Genomic DNA, 23,423 nt, shown 5'->3' with positions numbered 1-23,423 from the left:
TTGGTTATAGTTTTCCAAAAAGGGTTGTTTGAAAATAGTTGCTGAAAAATAGTTGTTTGAAACATATTTTTTCAAACATGCTTGGGCCACATTTTGAACAATGAAATTGCGTTTCCATGGCACAACGGTAAATAAATTGAAATTCATTTTCCACTGCAGCCGGACCCCACTGATCAGAAAAACACGTTCTCCTGTCATCTCTACCCTCATCTCTTCAGTTCTTCACGCCATCATCAGTCTTCACGCCCAAATATTCATCTCATCTCTCCTCTCCTCTCTACTCTCTCCGAACTCCATTACTCCTCTCACCCACCTCCATTACTGCTCTGACCCATCAAAATTCCATCTCAGCCCTCACGGATCTGGCGCCTTTACTCCTAACATAGCTTCATCAACGCGTCAAACTCCCAATTTTCGAAGAAACCCCTATTTTGCTAAGGACGCTCTGTTGCCAAGGAAAAGGCAACTCACACAGTCTGAAGGGGTCGGTCAGGTAAGGTTTTTAATTTTGTTAATTAATTGTTTCAGCTTTCTTTCACATCCCAGCACATCATTTCACATTAATTCATGTTAGGGATTGTTTTAATCTCATATATTGTTCAGATGGACGCCTCACTCCCTTCCTCATCCACCTCTCGAGTTCATTACAGAGCCCCTGCTTCGTCCTCTGCTTCGTCCTCTGCTTCCTCTTCTGACCGTGCTCCCTTACTGGTACGTCTTTGTAATCATGATTATAAGTTCTGTTTTAATCTTCTAAGCACCCAAACCCTCCTGCTAAGACCGTTGATACGCAGTCTGTTTTAGATTTGGGTTTTCATTTTTTCTTGGTGACTTTTGTTTAATTATATGTTGCTGACTATTGAATGCATGTAGTTTTGATGTTTGTTGAAAGGTTTCTTAGAGGATAAATGGGTTGTTTTGGGGTCTGGGTTTATCTATTTGTTATGGGTTCTTCAGTTCTTGTGTTGGATTTTTGTTTCTGACTTTGTATGGATATTGGGTTCATGATATGCACCTTCTGTTAGATGGGATTTTGTCGTGTATTGGGTTTTTGGGGGCATGCCTTCACTAATTCTGACTTGGCTGAGAAGATGTTTGTTGACAGGTTTGTTACAGGATCAATGGGTTGTTTTGGGGTCTGGGTTTAGAGTTGTTGTGTTGGATTTTTGTTTCTGAGTTTGTATGGATATTAGGTTCATGCTCTGTTATATGTTAGATGGGATCTTTGTATTGGGTTTTTGGGGGCATGCTTTCACTAATTCAATGGGTGAATGATGTACTTCAGACAACAGTCACATGACCCATCACAATTTCAGATCACTCACCACTTTTATTTTTCAAGCATCTTGCACTACATTTTTACATAGGGTTAGTTTAGCAACCACATTGCTTAAAATGATTCCCCTACATTAACTTAATACTGTGTCCATAAAAATGATAGTTACAAAGGCTGCACTCAAAGAATGAAACAATAATGTCATAGAGAATTATAAGGATAACTCAGCGACTGTATGGGCAAATAATCAAAAACTCAATCTGACCATGGGCTCAATAAATTAGTGTGCCCTTGGCATAGATGTGTGTCACTCCCAAGTCCAAACTAATGAATAGTATCATGTTAGAATTAAAAACAGGAATCTGATCTTCTAAAACTTTACAGAAATTAGTGAAGTAACCTTAATATATAAATTTAAATCGAAATAGAGTTTCGAATCATTAAACAAGCATCTTGCTTATCATATAACCTATAGGGCAGTAGTATACTTACATTAATAAGAATCAAGATATATTGGATACAGATTTTGAGCAAATGTACAACAAAACTATATACGAAACAGATTTTTTTGGAGTTGAAATTATATTCTGAGATGTTTGTGAAAGAGTTTTATAAGGTCAAGATAAAGATATTTAACAAAGACAAACAAATAGCCTAAGTTTTGTTTCCTAGTGGGAGGAGTGTGAGAATTGGAAGAAAACTGTGAAAGATCCTTCCAACACCACGTTTTGTTCTCTTCTCAAACCCTGTGACCATACAATTGGTATGATCTTCTCATATTAAGACAAAGGGACAAGGAGAGGAGAAAAAAGCCAAAAGTAGATAGCACATTTATCTCTACTTGTGGAGTCTTAGGTGGAAGGCTAGGAAACACAGTTTCATTCTAATTTACTGTTTTTTATCTGTATATTATGAAAATGATTTATTTTGGCATTTCTTTTCTTTTTCTTTTTTGCACAATTGCACATGTAATGTACGTGTGTAAATAAAACCACAAATAGCCAGGTCAATAATGAATTTATTGTTGATATATCATATATCCAAGTTATAAGAATTTATAATCTTGAAAACCTTAGAAATCAATGTACTTTTTTCCTGAATAAAAGAAATTAATAAAATAAAATAAAAAATAATCAAGGAAAAAGGAAGAAGATATTTACAACAAAGTAGCCCAAAGGGGCCAGCCCATCTCATCAACACTGGATGAATGAGCACTGAAGCTGGGATTGATGAGATGGGTGAGCCTTGGAAGAACATGAAGTACGTTAAGCTGCCAAGGCAGCCACATCCTTTCACATCGTTTAGTGAAAATTTAATTCTTCAAAAATGTTAAGATTTTAATTATAATTAATTAATTAATTAATTAAATTCATGACCTCTCTCCCTTTGGAATATGAATATTTGGAACTTGTCCAACAGGGAGAGAGTCAGTATATTACCCCATTTTTCCGTGTAATGACATTGTGGCCTACAACTATGAGTGTGGTTACACATATAATCGTTATAGCTAAGCTCAGCTCTTGGACTAGATAATATTTACAAGTTATAACCAAGACAGTTTTTGTTTCTCAAGTTAAAAAGTTTTCTTTTTATTTATGTTTGCATTAACACTTTTTTTTTCTTTCTTTAATAATGAAAATTATTTCACTAAATACTGTTATTTGAAATTTATTTGAAGAAAAATCAGGTTTTTTAGATCTTGTCTCTTGAAGAGACAATATATTTTACCTTGAAGCTACAATAGCTACTCTGTTCTGGTTACACATATAGTCAACTATAATAATAATGTGCTATTATGCCTTCATAAATATACAATGCCACTACAAGTTGACCTAAAACTTATGTGTATGAATGTGTATCTTTGTATTTTTCCTTTATATGGGGTGAATTTTCTCTTATATGCCTGCTGCGTAAGTCTAGTAGTAAGTTAAAGAATTTAATTCCATATCATAGAAGACCGTTTTACGAGTCTATGTAAGTATACGAACATGTATTTAGATGGATGATTCCGACGATAAGAAGTGGCCTGAAGCAGTCGAGAGATATTTTATTGACATCTTGTTAGAAGAGGATGCTAAAGGGAATATGCCCCAAGGCCAGTTCAAGACTGGAACTTGGACAGCAGTTGTCAATGAGTTTAACAAGCGTGCGTCTAAGAGTTACACCAAGGCACAACTTACCCAAAAATATCAACGGCTGAAACAGAGACACCGCACTTTCTCCCAGCTCATCGCACGTACCGGAATGGGATGGGACCCCATTTCAAATACAGTGACGGCCAGTGACGAAGCTTGGGCTGCTGCATTTGCGGTAAGTCCTTAAATCTGACTTCAATATCAAAAATATCAAACATATTAGGTTTATTGGCTTATGAGTGTATTAATAATAGTGGCTTTACATGGTTGTTTTGTAGCATTTTCCCATGATGATACTTTTAGGAATGGAATAAAATCTGACTTATATATGGGGTTTACTGTGGGTGTAATGGGGTTTAATGTGACTTATAAATTTTGACTTATATATTTGACTTATATTATTTTCTACTCAATGTCTACAATTTAGTAAAAAACCTTTTTGGCTATCATCAATTTGGAATAAAAGAGTGCTGTTATACAGTTATTATAAATTAGCCATCGACTTTGTATTGGGTTTTACAAATATAAAACATCTAACCCAATATATATGGTTGGTAATAGGTCAATCATAAATTCAAGGACTTCAGGAAAAAGGGGATGAGACACTATGAGCTGTTGGGCCCTCTTTTCAATTCAAACACAGCCACGGGTTTCCTGCAAATGTCATCTGCCCAACCAGCTCCCAATAGTGATGAAGAGAGAGAACTTGATGCAGCCTTTCTATCTGAGGGGGTACATGTCAATGTCAGCACCGACGGTTTCGATGACGTGGAGGAGCTGCCCACACCGAGTGAAGCCCAAAGCCGGAGGCAAGCTGAAAAACGGCCAGCTGAAGCATCTCATTCAAGTGGAAAAAGGAAGAAAGGGCACTCCCTTGAAGCCATGACTGAGGCAATATGGGGTTTTACTGACATGAGGACCCGTCGGGGGAAAAAGTCCATCGACACAGGAGACTCTGCTGTGGGGGCTGCCAGTGAGTCAGTTACAGCAGCTGTAACTCTTCTGAACCAGCACACCGATGTCGATCATGTCACGTATTGCAAGGTCGTGCAAGAACTTCATCATGCCAAGAGTAGAGCCGCTTTTTTTGCCATGACGGCTGATAGAAGAAGGGCCTGGATTGACTTTATTGGGGGTGGATTGCAGTAGTGGTGGTTGTGGTTGACAGTGTAGGAAGTTAACTAATGATGTGCCTAAGTGTAGACAGCCTAGAAAGTTAGTTAGTAGTCTTAGTTTGGTTTAATGTGAATACGCAAAGTTTGTATTATGTTTATACTATGAACAATGTTTGCTTTATGCCTTCCTTTGTTATGTTAACCTCCTTGGGACATGTATGGTATTTGGACTAAGAAATATGATTTGTGGTTGCCGTGCCTCCTATGAATTTCTATCTTTGGTGACATATATATATATATATATATTTGATACATAAGCTGCTGCATTCCATTTTGGGAATTTCTTTTTTGTGTCACATATTTGCTTCAAACGTTGTTAGCTATTTTAACAATGTGGTATGTTATTGAGCATACAAGTGACATTGGTTGGAATGAGTATTTGGCTTATCCTTTCTCTCTTGTTAGTTATTTGTAGTGTTGGTGGAATTAGTTTGAAAGCAGCACTTGAATTTACTGCAAATTTTGTATACAACTTTGGCTAATAACTGTATTGTACTTTTTATGAAATCTGCAGGTATGAGAGAGCCACGTCTGTTATCATTGATCCAGGTCTATCTAGCTTTCAGGTATTCCTTTTTATAAATCGTTGTGTCATTCTTTGTTAATTACGATTTGAGTTTGCTGGAAGTATCAGTTTCTTCGTTCAAAAATTTTAGATTAAGTCTCCCTTTTTCTGCTCTATGTAAGCTTGATTCATTAAGTTTCTTGCTGCTGGTTTTTTGTTTGTGTTGCAAAAATATCAACTTCTTAATTAGAGGTTAGACTGTGTTCTTTCTCTTCGCTGTGCATAGAGTACTGTTCACAGATGTCGACTAAGTTCTTATTGTTTTCCTTTCTTCTGCTTTGCATGCATTTCTGGGTGAATAAAGTATATCAACCTGACTGTCATACGTTCTACGAATCTGTTTTGTTAATGAGTTTGCTGTCAGTCTTGGGATACTCACTACTGTACTTATATATATTGTCATTTTTTTAGGTACAATTTGATCAGCCTTTGACAAATAATCCGGAGAACAGTCAAGTGGCCAGAAGCCAATTGTTGCCTCTACGAAGAAAAAAAGTAAATACACTTTCAGCACTTTACATTACAAAACTGAAATTAGCTTATTTATATCTTGAAGTCAAAAGTTTATAGTTTAAACAATGTAAGGACCTTCTTACTTTTGATAGACGATTACATGAATGATTTTTAAGTGAAATAGAGAGATAGAAAAACAGTATATGGATTTCTTCTTTGTTTATTTATTATAACTAGACATTGAGACTTTCCCAAAAAGAAGAAAAATGGGTATACGATATGTTTTTACTTTACATTACTATACAAGCATAGCATTGTGTTATAATACCAAAATTATGGGGACTTAGTTTAGGGGGGGTTCATGCCATAGGCAGTTGCCTAAATTGCCAAGGAAAAGAGTCCTGTCTAAATTATCCTTTTAAAATTTGTCTATTACGCGGTATTAGTTCCTTAAATTTGTGTTATAATACAATATGCCACATAGGACAATTGTAGCAAAGTTTGTAAATAAACAATGATAAAATTGTTAAAGTCCTAAAACTTTTGAGGATGGCAATTCTGCTACAAATGGCGGATGTACTAGTTAATGTGATCGTTTGGTATTGATGTATGAAGTAGTGCTTTAATTGAAAATTTCTTGAATGTTTTGAGTGTTTAACAATTTATAGTGAATACTGCATTAAAAATTCGAATTTATAAAACATAAACGTCGAATTATAGAGCTTTTTATAAAAAGTAAAAACCCCAAATTTCAGCTTAAACCCCTCCTTAAGGTTCTTAAGTGAAATTGTGGAACATTTGACACCTTCAACTAAAAGAGTTTTAAGTTTTGAACCTCTAAAAGCTCTTTTCAATCACTCCAAAAACAAAACCAAGCAGGTCATGTCATCTAAACTAAATACTTTTTTGGCAGTGCAGCAGGAAGTTTGAGTTTTAATTGTAGAACTTTTAATACTAAAGCTTTTGAAATATGGAACTTTGATTGAAATTTTTTTTAGTGTTTTGAATGTTTGGTTAATAGAATAATACTTTAAAGTTCTAAATTTATAAAATATGAACCATGACTTGTAAAACTTTTTTCCTAAAAGCTCTTTAAAGTTGTTTTATTTTAATGGGCTGCCAAACACTTGCTTTTTATTTATTTATTTTGCCACCAAACATAGTTTTAAAGGTCTTGAAGGTCTTTTATGCGAGATAGCCCAAGGTCCTTGTATAATTGATTAAGATTATTATTCTTTATTTTTTATACTTTCCCCGCTCACCTTGACATAAGTACCCTCTACGGTCCATGTACATATGACATTTATGGATCGATCTACATTTACAACTTATTTAAATGAACTTTTAGTATGTCTAAGCAGCTATATATTTTTATGTGATTTTTTTAGTGATATATATAAATATATATATATATATATATATTTTTTTTTTATATATGAATTGCTGTATGCACCAAAGGTTGAAGTACCGAATTTATTTATAGGATTTCGCCTATTTTTGTATACATAGGTGATATTTATAGATCAAAACTATTAAAATTAATCTGTGAATAGTGGAGCTAAATGATTAATGAGTAAGTGGTTGACCTCAATATATGTGTAGACAAAATTAGACTATCTAATTCTTTAACAAAAATTTTATAATATTCACTATTTTATGTAAAAAGTTTTGACGGTGAGTAATGAGTAATGACTTAGAACGTCAAAGTGCAAATGTCCACTACTCAAGGAAAAAGAAAAACCACTTGGAACAAATGGCCTGCATTGGCAAAGCTGGTTCACACTTCGTGGGGGCACTTTTCATTTGGCACTTGAAATATGTCCTGTCTAATAGACATATTGTATTAACCTGAAACTTAAGGAACTAATACCGCGTAATAGACAAATTGTAGGGACCAATGATGTAGGTTTGCCTTAATTTTATGCCGTAAGTGTGATTTTTTTTTTCTTTCCACTTTTGATTTTATAGAGTAAAAACAATTACATAGTGTAAAGTAGAGCCCAAAAAAATAGTACAAAATATTTGATTTGGTGACTGTTGCTTCTTACCTGCCACCATTGTTAGTCCCCGGCCTAGAGTTTACCTCTTATCCTCTTTATTTTATTTCATATTGGACGGAGTTAAAGCATCTATCTGGTTGCCGCATATGAATTGGCTTGGTAGTAAAACCGTCGTCTGTCATGGCTTAATTATAATATTGGGCGATTTCTGAGCATCATGGATCCCAAAATCTTTTATTTTATTTTATGAATTTTGCTAAATTCATGGATCTCAATCAATTTAAGAAGACCATCCCCAGTTAGATTTAGTTAGACTTAGTGTTTGTTGGGAATAGCTTAGCTGAAACTATTGTTTTTTTTTTCCTAAAAGTATTATAGATAAAAGTAAAAACTAACTGAATAATAGAATGAGATCCATGAATAGTACTAAGAAGTACAGTAAAACCCATGAATTGTAGCAAAAATAAGCTGAAGTTACAAATAAACTAAAATTTTCAATTTGTCCCAACGGACACTTATACTTAGTGCCAGCTCAACCATATATTAGCCAGGAAATCAACTAAGGTCCAAATTCTTATCTTTATAAGTAGGAAGTTAAGAAATAGTTTTTCTTCTTCCAATTTTATATCATTTATGCCAAGAAAAATTAAAAATGTACAATCTGATAATTAAAATTTTTAAATTTACATTGAATAGAAAGATATACAAAGAATTAGAAGTGTTTGTCTTCAGAGAAGAAACATTTTCCTTTTTCTCTTCATCATGGTCAAAACTCCGCTAATACTATAACTTTAAAAAGTTCATTACTTCATAAATAAGCGGAGATATTCACTTTGTAAATAAATTAGTGTCAACTGATGATGAATAGTTTAGACTTTCAGTAAGTTTGCAAACCGCTTATCTAGTTAAAATTGAAAAAAAATTTATTAAAAATAATAAAAATTAGTTAAATAATATAATGAGACCTATAAATAATATCAAAAAAATTCAATATTATTCATAAATAGTAAAACAAAGCTAAAAAATAAAGGAAAATATTAAAGTGCTTATGAAGGCGCAAAAAAACAAAAAAAAAGTCAGGGAAAAATAAACACAAAACAGTACATAAAACGGAAAAAATAAAATAAAGTTATAAAAAAGACAAAAAAATTTATCCAAAAAAAAAAGTTGTTTGTGCGCCCGTAATAACACAACCCAAAATTAAATACGCCCGTAATATCTCATGCCAAGAAAAATAAAGGAAGTTAAGAAATAGTTTTTCTTCTTCCAATTTTTTATACTACCAATCACAGGAAAATACAAACTGATACTTACATAAATGCAGCAGATAATTACATAAATGCAAGTTCAAATCAAGCTGATAATGACATAAATGCAGCAGAGATGATGTGTAGAGATGAAGTAGTAATCAAACTGATACCTACATAACTGAATTTGAATACTAACCTTGTTGCACCATCAACTTTGACTCCAATTGTTTGAATCTTGGGTTTGTGAGAGTTGAGAGTTAACACTTTCGGAGTCTTTTGTGAGGGATTGGTACAACCTGTTATAATTGTTTTAATTCAAAAAGTCTAAGCCAGTGGGTTTGGGCAACAATGTTATTCTAATTATTACTCTTTTCACTTCTACTTGATGTAGGACTTGACCATGTAACCAACCAACCCTGAAACCAAAAAACATATGTGGTGGTGATCTAGAGTTAAGTTGCAAGTGTGGTTAGGCCAGTTAGAGCAAAAAATACATAAAGTAGATGAAAGATATGCAGAAAGTAACTGGAGGAAGAGATAATTTATGAAAATATATATAATATTTCTTTACAGTTTAGGAACACTAGTGGTTACTGTTTGTAACTTTGTATGGACTGAAAGGTTCGTTTTGGTTAGATGGGAGAAATATGTTATGTTAACGATATTTTTATACCATTTTTATAAGAAATATATTTTCTATGATAAATATATATTAAATAGTAAATTGTTATTAATAAACAAAATATAATTAAAATGTTATGAACGTAACACTTCTTTAAATTAATTTAATGATTAAATTTTATGATTTTCAAATGCTTGAGTTTAGGAACAATTGATTAGTGATAAATTAAATAATTAAATTACGTTTTGGTGACAATCAATAATAATGTATCAATTTCAGAATATAACTTAAATATAGATATATATACATAAAGTGATATATATATATATATATGTACTTCTTTATAGTGTCTGATGTGAACTTAATGGCTGCCTACAGGTGTGCTTCAGTTATGGCCGACCCCGATTCAGATCGCGATTCAGGCATGGCTGAGTCCCATTCAGATTGTGATTCAGGCATGACTGAGTCCGATTCAGATCGCGATTCAGGCATGGATGACTCCGATTCAGATCGTGATTCAGGCATGGCTGAGTCCGATTCAGATGCGGACGATAGTGAGGTCGAGCTCGAGATTGCCACAGCCTACGTTCAGCTGTGCATAGAGTACGTGCAAAAGTACTACATGAAGCGACCTAGGTGCACTAGTATCCTGAGTGGGAGGTCATATGTGATTGAAGTACTAGAAGGAAATCCGCAAGTGTGTTATGACATATTCCGCATGGAGAAGGCCATTTTTATACACTTGTGCAATGAGTTGAAGCGGCTGCACCTATTAGAGGAGGACACTGGTTGGGTTTCAGTTGAGGAGTCCGTTGGGACAGTGCTATATATTGTCGGACACAACGCTGACTACCGGGTAACTGCCAACCGCTTCCAACATTCTCTCGAGACCATTCAAAGGCGGTTCCGGCGTACCTTGCGTGCTATCCATGCTTTGGGATGTATCATCATCCGGCCTGACGTTGATGCAGCTGAGCTCCCTCAATCACTTCGAGAGAATGGGAAATATTATCCATGGTTTGAGGTATGCTTCGATTTTTCCTTTTTTAGTTATTAGCTAAATTATCCTTGTTATGAAATTCAATTGTCAAAGATCTATAATAGAGATTAGAAAGAAAATAAGATGACCTATGAAAGAGTTTTGAAATATTTCTAGTTTACTTTATTGCACTATATTGCACATAAGTTTAATTTATTAATTACAGCTACCTATTTTGTTAACAGAAATGTGTGGGAGCTATCGATGGGACGCATATAAGTGCCTCTGCCCCATCCGCTAGGACTACCGCATTTCGAGATAGACGGAGTGATATCACCCAAAACGTGATGTGTGCATGCAACTTTGACATGCGGTTTACATATGTGCATTCGGGATGGGAAGGGAGTGCAAATGATTCACGAGTCATGCAGGATGCACTTGGACATGCCAAGTATGAGTTCCCTTGGCCGCCTAGAGGTAAACCAAAAAAAAAAAAAATTTAGGAAAAAATTCCGCATTTGATTTTTGACTTGTCAATTGTTGCATCTGACTTCGCATTTCCTAAGTATTTTGTAGCATAGTATAGATGTGAAAAACTATTCAAAATGGGATTGTGGAGTAGTAGGAATGCACTGTGTATGATAATTCTGAAAAAGGGTGTGAATCTTTGTGGGTTGTGGTTTTGTCATATTTTTCTAAATCTGATGACACATATTTTATTCATGCATGTCTTTTCATAGGTTTGGGTAAATTTAGATATTTACGTTAGTTTACTTAGAAATCCAAACTGAGGACAATGAGTTTGTAACTACTTCATATTTTGTCCTTTGTGAAAAAAAAGAATACCTTGTATACACTGCACTTGATTAGTAGCTACGTAATTTTATTATATCGAAACTAATTCAATGAATACATGAATTGTGTGATTCACATTCAGCACTCTATATCATGGATAAAAGGCCGTGTCAAAGTTTGCAATGTCACTCATAAAATTTGCTTTCATGGAATAGTTAGTTATAGTCAATCACTGCATGGTCATTCATTATTTAAGCTGATATCAAAAAACTTTAGTGCATGGTTCGTATACATACATGTATAGATACACTTCCGTAGTAAGGAACTAGCAACAATAGTTGTGTTAAGTGACTAATTGGCAATGGTTATCACTCGTATTGCAGGATCGTACTACCTCGTTGACTCGGGATACGCTATAGGCAGTGCATTCCTCCCCCCACACAAGTCCACACGCTACCATGCCCAAGAGTTTCGGGGTGCAAACCGGCAGCCTAGTACCCCACAAGAGTTGTTCAATTATAGGCATTCCTCATTACGCATGGTGATTGAACGATGCTTTGGCGTCTTGAAGGCGAGGTTCCCTGTTTTGACTGGAATGCACTCCTTCTCTATCTCTAGGCAACGGCTGATTGTGACTGCTTGTTGTGCATTGCACAACTTTATTCGCATGTATAATCGGGCAGATGAACTGTTCCATGTGTGGGAAGGATCATTTGTGCGTAATGGAGACGCAAACATAGCAGGAGTTGCACGCGTAGGTAGTGGGGGCACTGAGGAAGCTTTTAATTCTCGGGCACAACGAGCAATGTCGGAGTATCGTGATGTGATAACTGCTGCTATGTGGGCAGATTACATTGTTCAATGATTGAGGTAGATGGGCATTATTTTATTAAAATGTGGATGGCATGGAACTTTGTATAAGTTTAGATGAAGATTACTGTGTTTTGTTGTTGTTATAGGTTTGTATAACGGAGTAGTGAGCCTCTTTAATTTGGACTGCAGCGGCTCTTACTGTTGTTTTTGGTGAACTTAATGGCTGCCCATGAAGCTGGATTGTCAACATATATAGTAGTCACTTTTTGAATGGCTTTCACACAATTACACTACTCTCCATCTTTTTGAAAAGCTAGATTCTAATTTGTCCCAATTACATATGTCCTTTATAGGATTTTAGTTTCCATACTTGTTACATTTGTTTATGTTGGAAGAAAATTTACAAAAAAAAATATAACAAAAATCCTACTTAATTATGATCAATATTGTTGTCACAAAAACATTGAGTACATTATTATCAATTCAAATGTATTTGTTGCAAAAAATTAAGAACTTATGTTGCATTAGCTATATTACATTTCTCTTTCCTTATATTAATAATTTTTTTATTATTTAATTGGACTGTTTGGTGTCCCAGAAATTGTGGGACATTGGAAGAGAAAACAAAGTAGAGTTTGAAGCTTTGCAATTTTTTTTTCTTTTGTTTTTGGTATAGAACTTGGGGTGTAACAATTTAAATCTTTTTATCTTAATTTTTTTAAATGAAAGTCTAATTCTTCAAAGTACACCAACTTAAGTGGATTGTTGTGCTATGGTTGGAATATTTTTGTTTTGGACCTTAGTTGGCCTATTTGGTTGACAAACAACTTTGGGCATTGTTTAGATTTTGAAAAAATGTTTGGGATTTCAGGAGTGAGGAAATTCAAAGGATTGAATTCAATATATAAATTCCATTTGCACCTAGCTTTAAGCTAATTGTTGTGCAAATGGGAAAACTAATTGGTTCTTGATTCTTGAATACCTATGTATAATATGGTCTACATGAATAACAGTTGGGTTTTTCGTTTTAGATTTTGGATTATGCTACGTTTTTTCAACAACTTCATTTTCTTTTTCAAATTTTCTCCTATTGAATATCTAGAATATTGTGTACATGAGTTTTAGACAAAACATAACAATACTTCTATGACTAATTTTTAAATTTTGTATTTTGCTATTTCTGTCCTTATTAAAAATGGTATGATATAGCTGATGTGATGCAATGAAAGTAGGAGGAATTGATATTTTTAGGGCATAGCAGCTAATACATTATTATCATTTCCCTTTGCCATTTAAACTTCTTGACTTGGAATGCTAATAGCCATCATCTATGAGGCAAAACCAATTGGTCAAGTTTAGCAAGTTCCCACTAACTTTGACCACAAAGTCATGGCAATATAGGTGACTCACTTACTTAAAATTCATGTATACACTATTTTGATTCTTTTTGGAAATTTAGAACATTGATAAAATGAATGTATGGGCAAGCGAGTGATTTGTATATACACACATTGATGAATGTGTGTAGTGGACATGAGTAGAATCAATAGCATGTGTTTGATAATTTGGTCTTTGATGGAAATTAGTAAAAGTGAGGGTCTATTAAATTTTTACCTCTTTCCCTCTCCACTACTCTTTACTTGACTGTTTTTATCTCCTCTCTACTCTCTACTTTACTATTATACTTCTTTCATCATTTTCTCTTTCTTCTATTTTGACTCTTCCTCTCTCCATTCTATTTTGTATAAATTCGATATCATTTATTTATTTAATCCATGTTTTTTTTCTAAAAAACTGTAAGTACTCTCTCTCCCTCTCCCTCTCTTGTGGATTATTTTTCTTTCTTATAATCTTGATTAAGGTTGATGGTTTTAAAAAAAAAATAAATATTTGTTTTGGTATTTTTCTTCTTAAATTTCCCATTACAATGTCTTCTTTCTCCCTTTTATAGCTTTGGTTGAATTTTGATTTTAGCTAATACGTCGTTTTTTTTGGAAATAGGAGTTTTACTTTATTTCAATACACATTTTACATGGCTTTGAATTTGAATATGCCTACCAATTTTGCGTACTAAATTACTATGAAGTCTATCTTTTATTCCTTTTGTTTCATTTCAATTCAGGCCAACATAATACTGTAATTTTGTGATAAATTTTAATTATTATGATAATCTCAATATTATGATAAATTTGAAACTTATAAAGTTCTGTTGTATATCAAATATAACACACTATAACAAAAGTTAGGAAAATATAGTTCACCTTAAAAAATAATTAATTAAACATATAAATTGTAATAGTACGATATATTTGTACTTTGTTGATATAAAAAAATAAAAACTACTTGTAGAAATCTTGTTAAAGGATAAAAAATATTTAAAGTAATTGTTTTTCTTTTTATATATTACACTCCATTACAAAAATATTTATGTATTCTCACGTATCGCGACGATTTACGACTAGTTTTATTTATAATGAGCGAGTGTTCTGCTCATATTCGAAATAAAATTTAATGAACAAATTTTGTAATTTAATATTTGATTTATGGTTCAACACATCATGCTATTTTCTTCTTTATTTTTATTTATTTATAATCAAACATCTAGAAACGATAGAAACATACTTGGAATTATATTACTCCAAAAAAAAAAGAAACAAAAACCTTGTAATCTATATATACTATAAACTACATTGTAGTATCCTATAGATTGAATTATTCAAAATATTGCAAACTAAGTGTAACCCCTGATGTAGTGAAATGGACTATAAATAAGTCTTTAAAACAAAAAATTGAGGATCATGACATGGCCAATGAGGCACCTTCAATCAACTTTAGCTAAAGACACAAAAATACTTTTAACTAAAGTTGCTAACTTCCATGCTTTTCTATTCTCGACTTCTTCTGCATGCCAACTTTCAGTCAATAAAGCAAGTTCCAGTCGGTATTTGCAACACCTTGCTCCAAAATAAATATTACTATCATCCATAGAAGAGAATTGTAACTTACAATTCTCGTATGTTCCAATAAATTATCAGTACTAGACATACATTACATTAAGCCAATAACATACTATTGTCAGAATCAAGAGTCAACCCGATACATATTCTATACACCACCAAAATGGATGACTCAAGATTGTCTAAAAATATTACACAGTACATCAAGTTCAAAAGGAGTTAGTAGTACATAATAAGATAATATGATTACATAGTAGGAATTAACACATCATCATAACAATGTGGTTTACAACATCGTCAAACTTAGCAGTACTGCAAGCACAGTGAAAAACAAAAACCAAGCAATGAACCTAAGCTTCACCATTTTCTTCGGTTGGTCTGAGGGGTGGACCTTGTCATGTATGACCCTCAATTCCTCTCGCAATACACATAGCTCTTCTTGTAGTTGCTGGAAATCATCCGCATATGACACTGGCGTCTTCAAGGGAATACACCATTGAAAAAACCGACATGTGTCCTTTGGGCAACATTGGAAAAGCCTGTACCGGTTCTCATTTCGTTTATCTGAAATCTTCACACTTGCTTTCAAGCCACAGAAACAATTACAATTTCGAAACCGAAGGCCATCGTCAAGATCGTCATGCATTGTGTCTGCCATCTGCAAGAAGCAAGCCAGAAGCGTACTCATTTACACCGTACAAAATGTAATTAACACTATTAAACAACCATTTCAACATGGTATCCATTCGTGCAGCAAACAGTTGATGCTGAGCATTAGTCTATATGCAGCAAACATTTGAAAGGAGTCCTAACTCTAAGAAGCTACAACTAACATGAAGATATCATTTTGAAGCATATGACATAAACAATCAAAACTCACAGAATGAGCACACAGCCACTTTCGACATCTTAAGGGCTACCCATGAATGAGCACAAAGAAGATCCAAACTCTCAGACTATTCCTCAAGCAAGCTTGAAACATCTAACCAGTAAACTACCCTGAAGTCATTGTATTTTGCATGCATATATCAGCTTGCATAATGATACAATTGGCAGAAGGAGAGAGTTCAATTCAGACCCAATCATTTTTATCAAAGGAGTATAGTAGAGACAACACCCATGATCTCAATAAGGAAATCAAAAAGTGATGCTCACTGGTATTTATAAGGATTGAAGACAATATCACATAATGCTGTCGGCATTTCATATCAATATTAATACGCAATCACATATACATTTCCAAGCTCAATCACTTGATGAATGCACACAACTCAAAAACAAATACTGCTATATATATATATGCATCTCTAGACATAGGTAGAAGCCTTTACAAGATATAGCAAAAAATTGTACAAAGGAAATGCCAAGTAAATATACACAATAAGTGAGCCTACTGATTCCCACATGTTAGTCCATGGGTGACCATTCCCGTCCAAGTTGTTCCCCACACACAAGTCACACTATGTTATGAAATTGTGATAGTTACAAAATTTCAAGGATTAGACAACCCCACCTCAAACAGTTTTTACCTCACAACACCTTAGTTCTGCTCACTATAATTGAGGAACACAATATATCCATAATATCCAAATTCAAATCAACATAATTCAGTAAAGTCTGTCACAAATTCATGAGTAATTAAACTACACCCAATCAACTATCACAAACAGTACAAATTCACGAATGAAACTAATAATAAGCTACGGAGAATTTGGTATTAGCTTAAAATTCACACTCAAATGACCCCCAAATTGCAAACAGCAAGCAAGATACGATTCAATTTCGTTGCTGTGAAGCCCTACGGAAAACCACAACAAATTATTAATATACAGAGTTGGTTGTTGTGTTAGATTTTTTTAACCCTCCTGTTTAATCTTCCGACGCTTTCTTGGCAACCAAGCAGAGTGTTAAGAGAAATGGAAATCGACTGGGTTGTGAATCAAAACAAATTTACAACAGCAACAGATTTTGAGGAAACCCTTAAATTAAATTCGATGCCGTATGGCATGTATATTTGGATTGTAAATCAACTATTCAAAAATCAGAACTGGAAAAATGGGTTTTCCCGATTGGTGAGGAAAAACAAGGGAGAAAACCCAAAAACAAAAAACACAAACAAGTGGACACATCTGAATGTTTACACAAAAACCCATTTAGAAGCAAGCTCGAAGTGAGATTCGAACCTGGATCTTCGAGTGATGGGTCGGCGGCGACAAAAGCTCGATCTCTGGCTCGATCTTCGAATGTTGACGGTGGAGATGACATACGACGACCGTCAAGCCCAGCCGTGGATCTTCTTTGGCGTCAATGGAGATGAGACGGCGTGGGTTTGGCTTTTTCGTGGAGATGAGGACGGCTTCGGGTTGGCTTTTTCGTGGAGATGAGGACGGCTTCGGGTTGGCTTTTTCGTGGATCTTCTTTGGCGTCAATGGTGGTGAAAAGCTTGCGTCGGGTTGGCTTTTTGGTGGAGATAAGATACGACGACCGCGAAGCCGTCGATCTTCTTTGGCAGCAATGGAGCTGAGGACGGCGTGGGTTTGCTATTTGGGAACCCCTGCGCTCTGAGGAAAGACTGAATACAAAGGGGTAAAGACGGACAGATTTTAGACAAAGCAGGGATAAAAATGGGATTACAAGTGATTATTTAATACGGGTCAGCTTTTTTTTATCAAACAAAACATACATACCAAACACATATTTCATATTTTTTGAACACTGAAAAACATTGTTTAAACTATGATACCAAACACATTTTTTTGTTTTATTCACACTAAAAACATATTGTTCAACAACACTTTTTAAACCATAATTTTCACATCTTTTTAAACAACAATTTTGGAAAACTATAACCAAACGGGCTCAGAGTTTTTGCAAATCATGTGTTTCCCTTGCACATTCAGCTTTCAAAGCAAATTTCGTTAATACTTAAAAACCATTAAGCACTTTTTTCTTATTTTTGTCCTTGGGCCTAGACTCTAGAACAAACCAGAATTGGATTCACAGACTGGTGCCTCAATTTTGTCGTATTTACATTGAGCAACTGGACACAAAGGTTGCCTACAATAACAGTACAGGTGGCGTCATTGGATATTGAGAAAGAGAGAGAGGCTGTGCAAATGCAATTGCTAATGCTAAAATTGAAGGGCTCAAGTAACAACCAGGCATCCTAGAACAACCCCATTAAAGGAAAGTATGCAAAAAAAAAAAAAAAAAAAAAAAAACCCTATAATCGAGGACAGTAGTTCATACATGACTGATAACTCATGAACCATGAGAGAAATGACCAAAACCCATATTACACAACGTAGGGCCTCGAGCCCTCACTAAAAGCAAGCAAGCAAAAGCAATGCTGCTCTTTGATTGATCTTGCTTGCTTCACTCACTCACTCACCCACTCAAGGAGGTCTACTCTGATTTAGCCCTTCATAATATGCCCATCATAAATATGAGTATCTCTTAGCCTCCTAGCAAGGAATATTTGCTCTCTCTCTCTCTCTCTCTCTCTCTCAGTACCTTGTTCTATGATTGGCCCATTTTGAGTGAGTTTCCACCAATCCTAACATCAACAGGTGTCCCCAGCAGCAAGCAATTCTGGCCCTTAATTTTCTCTCTTTCTAACGGACTGGCGCTTCTTACGGCTCGAGCTTAGTTCACCCCCCACAATGCTGTGCTGTCACAGAGAGAGAGAGAGAGGGAGAAAATGAAAAAGAAAAAGAAAAAGAGAATTGATAGCTCTGATTTTGGGGCTGTGTCTCACAAAAAACACTTTATACACTCAAGAAAGGTTGAGGAGGTATGTGACTATGTGTTACCACTTCCTGTCCTTTCCGTATCACGTCCTTCCTTTGATTCCCCCTATACTCACCTATCTTTCTTTTTTTCCATTTTTACCCCTTCTTTTTATTATAACTTCCTTGTGATTTTTTTCGATTGAAATTCATTAATCATTTATTTTAGAATAATTTATGAAAAGTTAAAGAAATTAGTAAAAAAAAATTTATCACTTTTTATTTTTTTCATAATTTTTAAAAATTATTTATTTGTTAAATTTTTGTTTTAATAAATTAATCTAGTGTCACACATTTTGGTACAAGACTTATGATAAAGAGATATTCTTACAACTCGTCATATAACAAATTATGACATTTATTATATCAAAATGTGTGACAAAGACTTATTTTATTTATTTACTTATTTTATAAGGGCTGAGGCTTTCTTTGTGATTTGACAATGAGGCATTGTTGTATTAAATTCTAGGCCGTACTATCATGTCTAATCATCTTATCACGATTTTCCCTGCATGAACCATTTAGCCCCATGCCTAGAAGTCTCACTAACTTAACAGAAAGTGATTGGAGGGTACTACTTTTATTCATAGCTACTTTACTACAATATTTGATTGTTTTCACACTCCAAGTGATATACTATATTCCTAGCCTTAGGATGTTTAGATATTCAATAAGTTGTAGATGATTAAGAGAGTATTTCGTATTAGCTTTAAGCTTTAACTTTTAGTTTTTCGTTTTTATATATAATTTTTTAAAATTTTATATTTTTTTACATTTTCAAAATTTTATTAAAGTATAACTTTTTAATAAAAAGTTGGGTAAATTGTTTCTAAAACACTTAGGTGCCATTTGGATTTAGCGTTTTCCGCGGAATCCAAGCTGCGTTTTTCCTTTTTTATTTTTTTCCTCACTTCACGTGTTCCAGGGACAATAAGAACTGTAGTGCACTGTAGCAACACTGTAGTAGCACTGTTTATCACTGTTCACGCACTAAAAAATATTAAAAATAGGTCCCACAATACTATTCACACATTTGAAAATTATTTTGCTACAGTGCTTTCAGTTTTCAGTTTTCAGTTTTAGCAACAATAAATTCAATCCAAACATACCCTTAATATACCTTTTTTGTTAAAGTCATTATTGATTTATTAAAGATGATAAATATGTAATTATATATATGTGTGTAATTCTAAAAACTTCTACATAAATAAATAAGTTAGTTTTAAGAAACACTGAGAGAGAAAAAAAAAAGTTATTCCAAGTATATGTTATTATCACTTTTTTAGTTAGGTGTTATACTCAACAATTTGAGAGATTTTCTTAATTAAATCAGTCAAAATTCATATGTAGCACTAAATGTATTTGTTACACTACGGTTACTAAATTGCAAAAGGACTAAATTTTTTAGTATCAAAAGTAACCATATAGAACAGCCCCTTAATTAGTCTGTGAGATCTTTTTGTTGAAAGTGAACATATAAAGGCATATCCCGTAGCAACTTTTCAAGGGTGCTACCGTGCTATCACTAACTCAGTCAGTCATTTCTAAGCAAAGTTTAAGCATCAGCTTTCCATCAACCAATCACAAAACTTAAAAATATAAATGTAAAAGAAAAAAAAAAAATTTGTACCCATCACAAAATCAAGACCTTACGCCTATCACATCATATCCATCCCTCATTAAATTTTTATTTAAAGGGTAAGTAGCTAAAAGTTAAAAAAAATATACAAAGGAGAGGTAGGGTAGATAAAACTTTAGAATAATTTTATTCTGTTGACATGGTTCCTTTTGTACTATAACCAATTTCTCCCATTATTGACATGACTTCCATGGTGCACCAACTACTATATAAATTCCTAACCGTTCGGAATTGGGTGTACACTCTACAATGCTAGAATAGTACTTAGAATAGTTTTTAATCTTAGTCAAGAGGAATAATTGATAGAAGCATATACATTTAGATAATGATAACTAAGTTTAGTTTAGACTTTGGACATCTATTCATATACATATTTATATATAGATAAGTGAATTGACATCTTCCACTTAAACATGAGCATAGTGACAACTATTCATATCTGAATAATAACACAAATTTTCCTTTTATAACTTATTTTTTCGGATATGAAGATGTGTATAGAACTAGAACTTTGAAGTTAGGACTTAAGAGTAGCAATTATTAGAAAACCCAAACCATGCAACAATTTCATCCATGAGGGGCAATTATGACTTTTCACACACAACCAATCATATTATTCCTCTTCCTCTATAACCTTTGTGCACAGATAGACACAAAGAAACAAAAACCCAAAACCCCTTATAAACCTCACTCCTCCTCAGTATCAGTACTCCCACCTCAACTCCACTCTCTCTCTCTCTGCTCTGCTCTGCTCTGCAATTCTCTGAAACTCACTCCAATGGCAGACCCAGCTATCTACGACTTCCTGAACCAACAACAACAACAAGCACCCACTTCCTCAAAACCCACAAGAAAGCCAACACAGTCACACTCAACCAGTAATTCCTCTTCACGCTTATTCCCATGCCTTTACTGTCCTCGCAAGTTTTACACTTCCCAAGCTCTCGGTGGCCATCAAAACGCTCACAAGCGTGAGCGAGCAGCTCATCGCAGAAGCTACCCTTCTGACCGTGACCGCTTGCCTCGCCTCCAGACCGAGCCACCATTCCAAGTTCAAGTTCCAGACCCAGTTGTTGCACCTTTTGTGGACCAGTTTTGGCTCGACCCTGTTCAGACCCATCACCAGCAACAAGTCCAGTTTCATCAGTACCGTGCTGCCTCAACTTCATTTCCTCTCACTGGTCTTCATGGAAATGCAACCCCAGATGAACCTCTCTCTCCAAGCTCTGATGGCACTGACCATGTAAACCTTGACCTCACTCTTCGTCTATGAATGTTCATTTTTAACAAATATGAAGCTTTTTTTTTTTTTTTTGGGGATACCCTTTTGGGGAATAGTTATGGTTTCATGGGTTTTGAACATTTGAAGTGAGGTTTGAGAGTAGAAAGAAATGGAGGGGCTTTTGGTAGGAAGGGCCAAAAAAACAAGAAAAAAGTTTGTGTTTGGATATTATGAGATATAAAGAAAGTTGAATGGTCAGAGTTAAGCAGTTTAACATTTTTCATCTTTGTGTTTAAGTTTGAAAAGCTGTTTGAGGACTTTAGTAGTTTTGCTAATACTTAAAACATCTTTATTTATGATGATGAGGTTTTGGAACTCTAGAATATTATGTTTATTTGTGTTTTAACTTTATGATGTTGTTGATGCAACTTAATCTCTTTCACTCTCTCTGTCTATCTTTTCTGTTTGTGGAAACTGGTTTTGAAAAGATACAATAAGATACTGATGTCATGAATTGATGGACATGCATGATATCAATATATATATATATATATATATATGTAGGTATTTTAAAATCATGATGCCCATGTGTGTGCCTTTTCTCTTTTTGTTGTTTTCTCATAGGCTATATTGCTATTCCAAAGTTTCCTTTTGTTCATGACTTCATTGCAGTGGGATCATATAAATTTGAGCATTTTAGAGGCTAAGTTTTTATTTATCTCTGTGCTGTGGACTTGGTCATCCACTCATCCTCTCAGTGTGAGCAAAACCCCACCAGATTTGTGGATTAGTCAATAAGACAATAACATCATGTGATTTGAAGTCCTTGGATTTCTTTCCCTCTGTTTTTACTTTTGGATAATCTTTATTTTTATTTTTTGCAAATCAACAGTAGTTTCTTTTTGCGTTTTTGGCAAATGTATTTAGGTCTTACAGCTACATTAATCTATTATTGGACCCCAAAAATAAGAGAAAAAAAGTTGTCCATGCCAACTAGAACCTTAATTTCTTCTCTCTCTCTCTCTCTCTCTCAAAATAAAAGTGTGGATAACACTGTATAGTTCGAATTCTGTACAGCTCTAGAATGTGCTTGGACTTTGAATTAGCATTATTGATAAAAAAATCTGGTTTTTATTTTATTTTTCTGGGTCATTATGTTTGAAGGATTAATTTAGGATTTCAAATGAACAGGAAAAATTAAATAGGTCCAACTCATTCCTGCATTTTTAACAGTAGTCATCGGTTTTAAGTCACTGCAATTGGCGGCTGTGATATCTGACTGATTCATCATGGATTGAACGTACGGGGTTTGGTGTTTATTTGGTCTTGATATTCACTGAAGCTTTTTAGAGAGATAGCTGATTGAGCTATTTCTTTGTCCCGGAGCAGAAGCAAACTCATAAAATTTAGAGTTCGTTTGGTAATATTATTCTAGTAAGAATTGTTTATATTTTTTGAAAATATGTGTAGGTAAAAAATATAAAAAAATATGTATAATATTGTTTAAAAACTGAAAATATATATTTAAATATATTTACCAAACGGTCCCTTAATTTTATGCTTAGAATTGAATACGGTCCCTTAATTTTATGCTTAGAATTGAATTCCAAAGCAGATTGGATAATGGCGAAGTTTGCATCAGTAACCAATAAAAATTAAGCTGAAGTAAAATGGCATCCTCATCTCTTGGGGATAAGTAGTTTACGTAATTTCCCACAATGCTTTGGGCACGATTTGTAGTGAGATGATAGAGA

At 34.2% G+C, this 23,423-nt stretch overlaps 2 protein-coding genes across 2 annotated transcripts; both read left to right on the top strand.

Annotated features, from left to right (window-relative positions):
* The first annotated feature begins 100 nt into the window (after nucleotides 1–100).
* Nucleotides 101–4,737, top strand: LOC115969655 (uncharacterized protein At2g29880-like). Its single transcript, XM_031089354.1, has 4 exons — nucleotides 101–493; nucleotides 604–711; nucleotides 3,275–3,586; nucleotides 3,973–4,737. The coding sequence occupies exons 1-4, from the start codon at nucleotides 101–103 to the stop codon at nucleotides 4,558–4,560; spliced, it is 1,401 nt and encodes a 466-aa protein (XP_030945214.1). The 3' UTR covers nucleotides 4,561–4,737.
* A 16,449-nt stretch (nucleotides 4,738–21,186) lies between these two features.
* Nucleotides 21,187–21,753, top strand: LOC115974896. Its single transcript, XM_031095451.1, has one exon. It carries the CDS (start codon nucleotides 21,226–21,228, stop codon nucleotides 21,718–21,720), a length of 495 nt encoding a protein of 164 aa, XP_030951311.1. The 5' UTR covers nucleotides 21,187–21,225; the 3' UTR covers nucleotides 21,721–21,753.
* The last annotated feature ends 1,670 nt before the right edge of the window (nucleotides 21,754–23,423 follow it).

The sequence above is a fragment of the Quercus lobata genome, chromosome 2 (assembly GCF_001633185.2).
Source record: "Quercus lobata isolate SW786 chromosome 2, ValleyOak3.0 Primary Assembly, whole genome shotgun sequence".
Lineage (NCBI taxonomy): Eukaryota > Viridiplantae > Streptophyta > Magnoliopsida > Fagales > Fagaceae > Quercus > Quercus lobata.
This window is presented reverse-complemented; position numbering and strand designations above follow the sequence as displayed.

What these genes read in the sequence shown, in the direction of transcription:
- LOC115969655 (XM_031089354.1), top strand. Translation starts at nt 101, where the DNA reads ATGAAATTGCGTTTCCATGGCACAACGGTAAATAAATTGAAATTCATT. An exon ending in CTGACCGTGCTCCCTTACTG is followed by an intron (nt 712 to 3,274) that starts GTACGTCTTTGT and finishes ACATGTATTTAG; the next exon opens with ATGGATGATTCCGACGATAA. An exon ending in CTTGGGCTGCTGCATTTGCG is followed by an intron (nt 3,587 to 3,972) that starts GTAAGTCCTTAA and finishes GGTTGGTAATAG; the next exon opens with GTCAATCATAAATTCAAGGA.
- LOC115974896 (XM_031095451.1), top strand. Translation starts at nt 21,226, where the DNA reads ATGGCAGACCCAGCTATCTACGACTTCCTGAACCAACAACAACAACAA.